This window comes from Stylophora pistillata, chromosome 9 (assembly GCF_964205215.1).
Source record: "Stylophora pistillata chromosome 9, jaStyPist1.2, whole genome shotgun sequence".
Classification (NCBI taxonomy): Eukaryota; Metazoa; Cnidaria; class Anthozoa; order Scleractinia; family Pocilloporidae; genus Stylophora; species Stylophora pistillata.
Window position 1 is genome coordinate 29,716,338 of NC_142527.1, and position 13,102 is coordinate 29,729,439.

The 13,102-nt window shown below is 39.3% G+C and overlaps 2 protein-coding genes across 2 annotated transcripts; one reads left to right on the forward strand and one right to left on the reverse strand.

Moving 5' to 3' along the window:
* Positions 1-2,595: 2,595 nt before the first annotated feature.
* LOC111338996 (melatonin-related receptor) lies at positions 2,596-3,899 on the reverse strand. Its single transcript, XM_022945574.2, has one exon. It carries the CDS (start codon positions 3,897-3,899, stop codon positions 2,913-2,915), a length of 987 nt encoding a protein of 328 aa, XP_022801309.1. The 3' UTR covers positions 2,596-2,912.
* Positions 3,900-9,235: 5,336 nt separating this feature from the next.
* LOC111339477 (melatonin receptor type 1C) lies at positions 9,236-10,753 on the forward strand. Its single transcript, XM_022946150.2, has one exon. The coding sequence runs from the start codon at positions 9,383-9,385 to the stop codon at positions 10,610-10,612; it is 1,230 nt and encodes a 409-aa protein (XP_022801885.1). The 5' UTR covers positions 9,236-9,382; the 3' UTR covers positions 10,613-10,753.
* The last annotated feature ends 2,349 nt before the right edge of the window (positions 10,754-13,102 follow it).

Below are 13,102 nucleotides of genomic sequence, written 5' to 3' on the forward strand. Positions count from 1 at the left end.
TGTCTAGGTAGAAAGAGTCTCATTGACTTCAGCTTTTCGGTGGAAGAATAACCGATTTACACACGCCATTACAGAAAACAAACAAGCAGACTGACTACTCCAAAACACATATTTGCATTCACTTGCAATTTGACTTTCCGTGACATTTTCAAACGGAACAGAGGTAAATCTTCGAAGATTAATCGTCGTTGGAAATGAAAAATACTTTCCGTAAGATCTCTGTTTTTCTCTTTACGAGAAAATCGTCGTATGATCATTTAACTTGTGTGTGTTTGTCACACCAGTACTGCTGTTTAGCGTATGCTTCTTTACTCTTCAATTGACAGGTGTCACATCGTGACAGTTACTCATCAAAAAAATTTTTCAAAGTGTGCTCGGAAGCCTTTAATTACCTTTACAAATAAAAATGTTTCGGGGAAAGCTTTCTCTTTAATTTGAAGAACCCGAATGATTTAGGGCTACAATTACGAGTTTAATTACGGGAAAATCTTCCTTGAACTTAACAATTTGATAGCAAGTGAGTTATAAAGAAGACAAACTTTATTCAAATTAAAGAGAAAGCTTTCGCCGAAACATTTTTATTTGTAAAGGTAGTGAAAAGGCCTCCGCACAAAATTTTAAACATTTTTTTTGAACAGTAACTGTCAAGATGTGACACCTGTCAATTGAAGAGTAAAAGAAGCATACGCTTTTGAAGAAACAGCAGTACTGGTATGACAAACACACACAAGTTTACTGATCAGGCGACGATTTTCTCGTAAAGAGAGAAACAGAGATCTTACGGAAAGTATTTTTCATTTCCAACGACGATTAATCTTCGAAGATTTACCTCTGTTCCGTTTGAAAATGTCACGGAAAGTCAAATTGTAAGTGAATGCGAATATGTGTTTTGGAGTTGTCAGTCTGCTTGTTTGTTTTCTGTAATGGCGTGTCTAAATCGGTTATTCTTCCACCGAAAAGCTGAAGTCAATGAGACTCTTTCTACCTAGACACAAGGAGATTTAATGCGTCTTTTATTCATCGAATTCCTGCGTTTCTGCCGTGAAATTTACGGCGAAAGTGTATTTTAGGATTTTGAACTGGTGCTGAATAAAATTCTTTCTTAGCCTAAACTTATAAATTCGTTTGTATCTGGTGCATGTCAAACCCATGTGTAGCTCAAAGGTCAAACAGGGATTGTCACTCTCTAAATTGGCTCGCCATTAAGTCTTGTGATCGCCTTCGTAAGAAATTTTTTTGTTGTTGTTGTTGTCGTTGTTAAGTCCGCGTTTTACTAGTCCGCGATTTTCTAGTCCGCGTTTTACTAGTCGGCGCTTTACTAGTCCACGTTTTACTAGTCCGCGTTTTACTAGTCCGCGCTTCACTAGTCCGCGTTTTACTAGTCCAGTCCAGTCCAGTCCAGTCCACGAAATACCATATGCCGTCGTCGTGTTGCTGTTTCTATTTTCTTCAACAAAGCAAGAAATTTCTAGGTCGTCTAGCTGTTTTTCTTCGTTTGATTCATCTAATAAACTCGGATGTATATTTGTCAGCCATTCTGACTCTTCGTCGTCGGAAATAAGATTCAAATTGTCCGCCATTTTTTTTTCGTTACTACAATTCAACTCTTCGTTTGCGCGATGCGAGAGAGTTAACCGGTACTCTAGAGTACAAATACCGCGTGATATTTGTACTCGTCTATGGCGTTATTTGTACTCTACGAAGTGTAGTTTGATAATAATCTCCTCTACTTCATATCATGTAGAGGAGCCCTTCGTGTGCTCTTGCCAAGTATTATTCGACACTACTCACTCCAGCATGAGGGAACAATTACTAGTCGCTCTGACGTACTGCTACTCGAAACTTCAGCTGTAGATACTTTATATGGAGGCCAATCAACTCAGTCGAGAAAACCAAGGTATTTTGTGAAAAGAATAAAGAAACTGTGGTGCTCCAGGGTGGGGCCGCCGGATGGAGAGATACAAGATTATAGTCGAGAGAATTCTGAAATAATATGGAACGCAGTTCTTTACACGAGCAATATATCTGAAAGCTAGTTCACCGGAAATGAAGGTGTGTACTCAGTTGTAACGGCAAATCAAACCGCTTTCAGACATTTCCGTGAACGTGGGTTACGTCATAAAAGTATGGCATGGAAGAGCTTGCTGCAAGCGTAGACAGACTTATTGGGTATGTTTTTTAAAAAGCTCTCAAGCGTAATACCCGATTTCGTGCCCATAGTGTATACAAGTGCTCGTTCTCAGTTCGTGCTTTCCATCTTTCCTTTTCTTTGCTTTCTCTCTTTTCTAGATAGTAAAATTGAAAAAGCACAACAATTTCTCCGATCTACGTGGCAGAACTCGAAACTAAGGCGGAATAGCTATTGTTAGATCATAAGTGATCTGAATATCGTGAAAGATGTAACCTAAAGAGCAAGGCCAATATTGGAAACTACTCAATTTGTTCCTGTCTTTTGTGTGGCTCGCATGACTTCAGAAGAACGCCGGCCTTTGGCACTGAGCGTACATTCTTCAAGGCGACATTTTATGCCGGATACTAACAGGAGTTAAAAAGAAACTAATTCTAGGCCGGGGTTGAAGCCATTTCAGGTCAAGATAGGTTTAGCTGAGTTTTTATTCCTTGACTTTCTTGTCTGAAATCAGCAAGCTTCTGTTTATATCTTAAATTAACATAGTGATTGAGCCAATTCTTTACTCTGTTTGTTTAACTGTGCTATGCCGACAAAGTACATCGTAGACTAAATACACAACAGCTACACCTCCTTCCTTTAACACACGAAGCGTAATGTATACAATCACGTTTGATTTTACTTTTCTGATCTTCTATGTACAGGAATCACTGGGAAAAGGAAGGTCCCCATTTCCAAAATAAGTTTGGAAAGAGATCCTCCTCTACATCGACCAACGGCTGGATTACATCTTTTGCATCACAAAAAAATTTTTCAAGGAAGTAAAAATTCTGAAGTACTCCGCTCTAATAGAGCGATTCATGATGCCGTATATGACGGGGTTTAACGAAGTGCTGGAAAATCCAAAACAAGTGTAGCTCACATACACTTGGCGTTTTAGTTTCCAGTCGGCGTTTATAAAATCGACCATATCTATCACCAAGACAGGAGTCCAGCAGGTTAGAAAACCTATTACAACCGCAAAGAGAATGTAGGTAATGTTCACTTCTTCGACGGATAGCCCACTGTCAGATAGCTGATCCATTTGTCTTCTTCGCTGATTGCGTTGAAAGTGAAGGTTGTGTTTACGCACCGCTATAAATACTTTTGTGTAACAAGTTATGATGATCATCAGGGGAATAGCCACGTAAACAAGAACCAGATAAGCCCCATATCCTTGATTCAAACTTTCAAAATCGTGCGCGCAGAAAACTTTGCCAGTGTGAAAGAAAAACTCGTGGCCGAAAACAACGTATGGTAGGGGCGCAAACAAAGCCAGGATCCACAAAATTGCGATTGTTATTTTCGTTTTCTTTAAGGTGAAGATTTTTTGATATAGAGCACGGGATCGGGCGACAAGGACATATCTGTTGACAGCGGTGACAGCTAAAGTTTCTAACGATACGGCACACATAAGAAGAATCCAGAATCCTTGAAGCTGGCAGACAAAGTTGCTGAACGGCCATTTTCCAACAATTAAAGAAGCGGCTGAAAACGGAATTCCCAGCAAAGACATGAGGAAGTCCGCAACAGCTAGGGTTATGATGTACATGTTTGGAACAGTGCTGCGAAGATTCGGGTTTCTGATGACAGCGATTCCCAGCAGAAGATTTCCAGCAAAGGAGACAAAGTTGATCAATAATATGAAGAACGACTCGGTGGCTTGAGTTGCAGGAGAACGGTCTTGCAACTGGCGGGCGAAGTTTTCAATCACGTTAAGCGTTGCATTCATTTTAGACTTCAATCCCAAATGAATGTTTTAATGAAGTATAGAAGATGTTGTTCAGTAACAACTCGTTAAAACACTTTGTTAACAACTCGTTTTCAGATAATCGTCCTCGTGGTTCCACGTGGCGTGATTGCAAATTTACGCCGACTCGAGCCTGTCCACTTTCGTTCCTGAAGGCTGCGGAATATTGAACCTCGATGTATTTTAAGCAGCCTTTTTTTATCAACAAATCAACAATATTAAGAAAATGCCTAACCGCAGCTTATACTGGCCGCATTCCAACCTTACCGCAGAAACCAAAACTTTTAAAAGGAAAATGAACTATTTCTAGCATCAAAAAACTTTCAAAGTTCCGGTGGTGCGCATGTGCGATGGCTGGTGTAATTCGATCAATTTTGGCACAAAATTGAAGAAATTCTGAAATTGAAGTTTCCATGTTGAATAACACTGATTAGATTGCTTTTGTTTACATTAGTGCCATAAAATTACAGCTGTCAGGTCTGGACTCTTGAATTCTCAAGGCGAGTGTAAGATAGGCCGATATCAGGGGCAAAGGACTTAAATGCAAGATAGGGAAGGGAACTCTTAAAGCGGAAAACAAACAATATTGAAACCAAGCTGATATTACACGACAGAGCATAACGAAACAGTAAAAGATTTCGATCTCAGTCATTATTTAAAGGTTTTGGCAAGCCTTTTGGGGATATTTGACATGAAGTGAAAATTCAAGGTTTTATTTGCTCTTCGTTGTGGCTATGTTGTGAATTTTACACAGGAGTTTTAACTTAAAAGAAGCCTATGGGCGAGGCTCAGGCTTGCGGAGACCGGAGAGGCTTACAAGATGCGGCAAAAGGGGGGGGGGGGGAGGAGGGTGGGAAAGCTAACTGAAATAAAATCATTGTTTACAACTAGATTGGACTCACCATACCACCAGCACCTCGAAACCTTTGTCGAGTTGTCATAAGAAACTAATGCTGACCAAATTTTGAAAACTTGTTCCCATTTCGTAAAAGTCAAAGCATAAAAACTCACCACTTGCCTTAAGGAAGGAGAATTCTTCTTCTGTAAGACTCCTTGTACAGATCGATCTATGACACACAATCTCTTCCTCAAATGGGGTGTTCCCCTGAATTACTGATATATTGCTTCATTCTCGTGATAATTATATAACCGACTGAGCAGAACACACCCAAGTAAAACAAAACTAACAGATTAATAAACAAAGGGGTAGTTTTTAAAGAAACTGCGGTGCTGCGTCCACGGTGGGGGATCGGTGTCTAAAAAATTAATTTGGGTTTATCAATCGAGTTTTTGATAGAAATTGGCCAAAGTAAGGGGTTTGTGGCTAATTTGCATAATTAACTCAGTCGATAAAACCAAGCAGAATAATAGCTACTAATCAGGAAAAATTAAGGAACTACAGTAATACAAGAGGCTTGTACGAGTCCACCTTAAAAGGTATGCAAAGTGTCTCAAATATGAAAGAACACTAACTAGTGATCAGGTTGCAATTGGATTTCGAGCCTCAGAAGAAGAATATTTTTGAAGAGTGACGAAGGTGGTGTGAGTTTACTCTGGACAATTGCAGCATCCAAAATTTAGTTTTTCAATTGATAATAAAATGGCGCCTCCTATAACTCATAGACGGATATTGTGTAATTTGATCATGGCCGGGATTTACGATTATTGACCATACAAACGAAATTTGCCTGTAATAATCCATTCAAATATATGAGGTTTTTCAAATGTAATTTCACACAGCCGCATTTTTTGCTCAAAAAAGAGCTCTGAGACAAAGCGTATCGAACGCAACCTGGTCCGGCATCTGTGCTGAAAGCAGAAATCGATGAAATGATTTCTTTCACGAAACACTTACCAGAAACCTAGTAAAGAAAAAAAGATCGATACGAAGAAGATGAAACAAATTTATACAATGATAAAACCTTGTGTTGAAGATGTCATTAGGCCCTTCACAGGCGGGATCATCATATAGCTTAACCAAACAGGAAGTTGGCATACACACGTACATACGTACATACGTTCATTATGTTGAGAAATAACACTTTTTCACAGCACGTCTGCGGTTTTGATATTTCGAAATCTACTCAGGACTTAGCCGAATTAATTTTTTCTGACTCCAGGCTGAGAGAAAGTGACATGTTATTCGGGATTAGTTTGTAAAATTGCCACGATCTACCGTCCTTTAGAATTATCCCAGTTAGCTCGGAAAATTTCATGACATTGAATCAGAACTTGTTTACTTAAAAGGATTTAATTCAAATCGTGCTGTAGCGAATCCCGGCCTCTCTGGGAATCGAAGCGAAACAAGGAAGGAAGCTTAATGCGGTACGCAACCATACTTGCTTTCTAATAAATATATCAAATATTTCGTTTGTTTTCTGGAGTTACAGCACGAGAGGTAAGGAAAACTTCTCAATCGAAAGTGATCAATTAAAAATAATAATAATTGGATTCTCGATCTGGAGAAAAATCTTACAGAGAACAAATTTCGAAAATTACAGAGAACAAATTGAAAAATCTTACAGAGAATAAATCTTACAGAGAACAGCGCCGCCTCTGGAACAAAAGTGAGGAAGTTGTCCTCTCGGAATGCACTAAAAAATAGCACCCCCCCCCCCCCGCTAGGGTCGAGGGACGGGATACCCAAAGCATAAGTAGGATAACTCATCATGATCTAACCTCCCCCGCGGAAGTCTGTCCGTTTGTCATAAGACCAAACAACTTCTCCACACGAAACCAAAGGAGCCATGCCCTAAGACACGAAACAATGTTTAGGGAAAATGCATGACACGTTCCTATATTCCACGACTTAATTCATCGCTATAGCGCTAATAACAAAACAATTCATTTAATGACCGTCAAGAACTTTGATATGTGGAAACTGAAGGTACTCTTAATCCTAACAATGACAAAATGTACGAGAGAGGACCTCTAAGACGGCCAAAAAGCTCCTTTTTAGCAGACACGTTCAGTTCTGTGCTGGATTTTTCATATCATTTCCGTATCTTGCAAGGCATTGACGGTGATTAAATTCCCAGGTAAGAGACTTGGGAATCCCATATTGGCCACAAGATGCACGTAATAGTTCTATTACAATAGACCATGCGATAACTGCATTAGGAATGAAAACTAGCGATAGGATCACCTACTGATCACTCATATATATATATATATATATATATATATATATATATATATATGGTTTACTCTAGTTTGAGCACTCTGGCATGGCTTAGACGATACCACAAAGGTTGGGTCGTTTGGGGTGACCGTCTCGGTTCTCCCCCATCCTAGCATTAGCACTGCACTGATGAGGCCCAGAAGGCCGAAACAGTACTGTCTGCAGTTAGTTATATATATATATATATATATATATATATATATATGCTCACTAGTTTACTCTAGTTTGAGCACTCTGGCATGGCTTAGACGATACCACAAAGATTGGGTCGTTTGGGGTGAAACGTCTCGGTTCTCCCCCATCCTAGCATCAGCACTGCACTGATGAGGCCAAGAAGGCCGAAACTGTTCTGTCTGCAGTCATATAACTGCATATATATATATATATATATATATATATATATATATATATATATTAAAAAATTACTGCCCAAGAAACAAACCTGTTCTAAGAAAGCGAATGAAACGAAAGACACCGGCACAAATACAAGCATTGTATTTTAATAGAAATTAGAAATGACTTTGGTAAAACATGTTTTAACTTGCGCGGTATACCACAGATAAATCGATACCAAAAAGGCGCCATTTTAATTTCCCACTGTGAGCAGGAAGGCAAAACATTTCCGACCGTGGGTGACTAGTCTGACGGTTAGATTACGGATCGTTGCTCATATCAGTGGAATAATCGAGAATTAAAAAAAAAAAAATTAGTCTGTCATGGGACTTTCAATGCGAATAACTTTTTCATTATGTACCGCACGACGCTTCTGGCTAAAAGTAAAGCCGACCTTTTGAGTTAATTAGCAACCTGTCTGATACTGATTAATGAAAGCGTTATATCCAGTTTCCTTTTATTAAAAAACGTCATTTACTGTCTTTAGGAAAGGATGCATAATGATTACAGTGCGTGGGAAAACACAAGAGAAGTCGCTTTAATGCACTTTCTTTGAAATTTGTGTATGATTCAACCGCCGACTATAAATTGTTCGTTTTGGCCGAGTGTTTTGGAAAGAGTTTTAACATTTGAGTCATCTAACAAGGCCAAAACGGAGCCCCGTTTGGCTCGGTGAACTCAATTTTTGTGGTCATCTTTTGAAATATTTTATTCATCAAGATGTATTCTCCCTATTCTTCAACATGATAAACGTAAGTCTCTGACATCTTTGATGTCTTCTATAAACTATGTGCTTTCAAAATTAAATAGTAAGAATTTGAAAGGAAAATTTAGAGTGTTCCTGCAATCTTAGCACAGTTGACAAAAACCTATTATACAGAAAGTGGCGAAAAGCATGACTCTTTGTCGGGTTATTTTTACACCTTCATCTTCACATTGAAAGAGAATTCGACGACAACGTAGCAAAAAATAAAAATAAAAAAAGAGAGAAATACAGAACTGATAATTAGAGAAGCATTAACCAGAAATCATAAATTATACATTTCGCTTTTGCTAATGAATTACTCAATCGGAATAAGTGTTGGAACAGACGTGAAAAAGTAAATGTCGAATTACGTTCATTTTTCATAAATGAGGAAATGTTTTTTCAAAAAGTAAATTTACTTTCCCTGATAAAACAAACAGAAATAAAACATATGAATAAAGGTCACGAATTGTCTAGCTAAACATTTTGTCGTTCACCTATCAAATTGGTAGACATGATATTTTGCTAAATGGATTTTGATCTTTTTTTCAGAAATCGCATTAGTTGTGGAAGAAATCTGATACGGCACGCTCACATTAAAGAGCCACGATACAAGCAAACATTGTCCACTGTGTTGACTTAAGTTGGAAAATAACCCTTTAAAAACGGTGAATTTGCTTTCAAACTTTCATTGACAACACCTGCAGCCCGCTTCTACTTGGAGAGATCTTCCTCTTTTGTTATTGAAGAACGGCGAAAGACTAGAAAACCTGTATAACTAAACGCTTATTAAGCCGTTGATGAAATTATTTGAAATAGTTAAAGTGTGAGTGGAAATTTGATAAAAGCGGACGTTCAAGAAAGGACATTTGTTGACAAGCACGCATCCGAAAGCAAAACTATCACGAATTTTCAATTTTTGCTCATTTTCTCCATTCATATTTATCCGGTGATATGATCGACGAGACTTCCGAGACGAAAGTATCATTTTTTATTTAACTATTCGTCGGTGCTCATCTAAACATCACGAAAGTATTGATAATCCGGAGACTTCCAACCATGTCATAAACTTCTACCCAGCGAAACCATAGCTGAGTGGTGTCTTTAGTCTTGCAGTCTTTTACACCAAAAAGATCAACCCAAACCATGGACGAAAACGCATCAATGACCACCATTGAAGTCTTTGCTTGGCAGCTAAAAGGCCGAACGACTGCCATTCATATCGCAGAGTCTTTCTTTATAATGTTGATCAACTCCCTTTCTTTCTTTGGGAACCTTCTTCTTGGAATCGCTGTCATCAAAAACCCGAATCTTCGCAGGACTGTTCCCAATATGTACATCATAACTCTGGCGGTCTCAGACTTCTTGATGTCTTTGCTGGGAATTCCGTTTTCAGTGGCCTCTCTAATCGTTGGAAAATGGCCATTCAGCAACTTTGTCTGCCAGCTTCAAGGTTTCTGGATTCTTCTTATGTGTGCAGTGTCGTTACAAACGTTAGCAGTCACTGCTGTGAACAGATACTTCCGTGTTGTGCGATCTCGCTCGCAGTATCAAAAATACTTCAACATCAAGACAACAAAGGTAACAATCGCGATTTTGTGGATCTTGGCTTTGTTTGCGCCCCTTCCATACGTTGTTTCCGGACACGAGTTTTTCTTTCACACCGGTAAAGTTTTCTGCGCGCACAATGCTGAGAGCTTATATCAGGGATACGGAGCTTACCTGGTTCTCGTCTATGTTCTTATTCCTTTAATTATCATCATAACTTGTTACACCAAAGTGTTCTTCACCGTTCGGAAACATAACCTCAACTTTCGACTCAGTCAAAAACGAAGACAGCTCAACCATCGCAGTGATAGTCTTCTATCCGTGGAAGAAGTCAACGTTACCTATATTCTCCTTGTGGTTGTAATTGGTTTCTTAACCTGCTGGACCCCTGTGATGGTTATCGACTTGATTGATTTCATAAACGCAGATTGGAAACTCAAACGCCAAGTTTACGTGAGTTACACTTGTTTTGGATTTGCTAGCACGTCGCTTAACCCCATCATTTATGGTATCATGAATCGTTCCATCCGGGCGGAGTACTTGCGCATCTTGGCGCCTTTGAGGGTGTGGGTGTCTCACGGTACCGCGAGCGATGTCAAAGCCGACACTGCAACGGACGAACCTGGAAACAGCACCCGACGAACTTTGGCCGGAAATAAAGTGGGCGTGTCGTTTGATTATAGCGAAGAAAGACTGCCATCTCAGAACAATGGCTTTCATAATCACAAGACCTCATTGTATCGAGCCGATAGCTCGACACAGCCAGCGAGCAGTCGAGGTGTACATGGGATATCCAGCATCAAATTTGGGCCAACATATTCCTTGTGACGTAGAAAGAGTCACTATGGTGATACTATGAAAAGGGAAGGTGTACCTGTGTCAACGCAAGTGGTGACACAGGTACAAATGACTGACTGACTGATCATTAATTTTCATGTAAAGGACTTTAAGATGGATCCTCGAAACGTTACGAAGGAGGGATATAAATTTTTCTCTTAGATTTTCATAGCAGCTCTTTAACTTTCTCTGCGAATTCGTTTTCTCGGAGAATCGCTTCATTTTTAAACTCTCGAAAAAATCCCGAGAGACCAATTTAGGGCAAAAGTGTTCAGAGATTGGCCGTTTTCACACTACAAACGGATAATCCGTCTCGGGCGGATTATCCGTTTTAGTGTGAAAACGGGACGCTGTTTATTTTGGACGGATAATCCGTCTAATTTTATCCGTCCGATTATCCGTCTATGTAGACGAATTTTGAAGACGAATTATTTTGACGGATAATTCGTCTTGAATACACATTAGGACGGATAAAGTCAGCTCATTTTGCCCTGAAAAGCCTGGAACTAGAAAGAACGCACTGAGTTCTGGGAAGGAAAACATGGCGTCTAAAGTGGCGAAAAGGAAAGCAGGAAAGAAACTAAAAAGGAAAACGTGGAAGGAGAATGAAGTCTTCCTTTTTGCCACCGTTTTGTCTTCTTTAGAAGAGAGAGACAAACCCTGGGCATTTATTCTAGAAACGTTCGCCTTGAAGAAGACTGCAAACGAACGTATTTTTATTAAGATACTGGAAAAGTTTGATGATGTATTGGCGAAAAAAGGTAAAGAGAAAGACGAGAACTACCAGTTTACTGTGGCACAACTTAGAGCAAAGTACAAGGGGTTAAAAAAGGAATGGAGGAGGCTAAACACGCTGGCATATTGTGGAATTGTAACCGCGCCTAAGAAAATACCCGTGTTCTATCTGTCTTATGTGAATTCAAGACGGAAGATATTCAACAGTTCATCTGTCCAGAGTTCCCTCTATTAACTCTGATCTGTCTCGAATTCAGACCAAGACGGAAAATGGAGTAGACGGATCATCCGTCGAGACGGATTATCCGTCTCTAGTGTGAAAACGGCCATTGAATCCGAAATACAGTGCTTTGTGTATCATACTTATATGTGCTGCTTATTTAAACTTAGTGCTTCATAACCGTGATCTTTGAAACAAGTATTGCGTATGACGCAGACAATCAGTTGTGTTCACGTTTGATTTGCTATTTGTAGCTGAATTGCGTCTGTCATCTTTTTTGTTTTGTAAACCGATTGAAAGTAATCATACCCACCTTTTCTAAAAGTCGTTACATCTATTGAGTGCCAAGTACCGAAATGTAAATACGATTTTCTTTCTCTTTTCCGGTGCGATTTACTTAAAAAATGACTGATACGATTTCAGGAAAAGAGCCATGGATTCCACGGATTTTTTGCACGGTCTGTCTTTGTTTCTTAATCCATGTGGTTGATTGACGTTTCTTTTGTGCTTGGACCTGTAACAGTAGTAGCAATCATAACCCTTTAACTCCCATGAGTGACCAAGACAGAATTTCTCCTTACAATATCAATACAATATCAAGCAGACAAGTACTGAGAATATGGGAAAATGTCAAGTAATGGATCATTAGTTGATTTAATACCAAACTCCCCAAACTCAAATCATAAAAATTGTAAAGCAGACAGTAAACATCTTATTAACCAAGCCCAAGGGCCGTACTGGGAGAATATCGGCCCGAGGTCTTGACAGTACGGACCTCGCTGCGCTCGGTCCGTACAAAAAAGACCGAGGGCTGATATTCTTCCAGTACAGCCCTGAGCAAGCTTGGTTAATAAGAGATTTATTATACGACTGAAGTTCAAAGGGACACAAGTGCAGTATCATTTGGGACCATTCGGGACAGTGCCCGGTCCAATACAGAGAGAATATTGACCGGCAATAGAGCATTTTGATTGGTTGATTTTAGTTATTGGCCCTCTGACTGCCCGAGTCGTGTAATAAAGAGAATTACTAATCAGATCTTGGGAGCGAAAGGGTTAGCTGATATAAGCATTGCACATTTTGAGTATTGCTGTAAGGAAATCCAAGCTTTCAAATCGTAAAAGTAAAGACTATATTCCAGATTTTGTTGGCTGTTAATTTTCATGTTATGTGATGCTCAGTAGAAAAGGAAAAGAACAGTACTAGTTATAGGCCTTTAATTAAAAGTTGAAGGAGCCTTCTCATGACATACCTTACAAGGAATAATTGTGTGAGGGGCCCATAATTTGATCCTCCTCCTCTTCGCCTTAAAAAAGTAGACACTTTCTATTTAACGCTAAGAATGACTAGTGTCTACTTTCTCCTTACTACACCACCCCTGAAGCACACATTAGGTCAGGAGAATAAAGGAAATGATCTCCAACTAAAGAAGCTCTTGATTGTTAAACAAATTCTCCTTGTTAGCACCTTAAGAAAAGTATAGAGAACAGTTTGGAGAATATGCATGCTAATAGGGTGTAAAGGGG

Bases quoted from the DNA above. Each gene is read 5' to 3' on its own strand.
- LOC111338996 (XM_022945574.2), bottom strand. From the start codon at position 3,899: ATGAATGCAACGCTTAACGTGATTGAAAACTTCGCCCGCCAGTTGCAA.
- LOC111339477 (XM_022946150.2), top strand. From the start codon at position 9,383: ATGGACGAAAACGCATCAATGACCACCATTGAAGTCTTTGCTTGGCAG.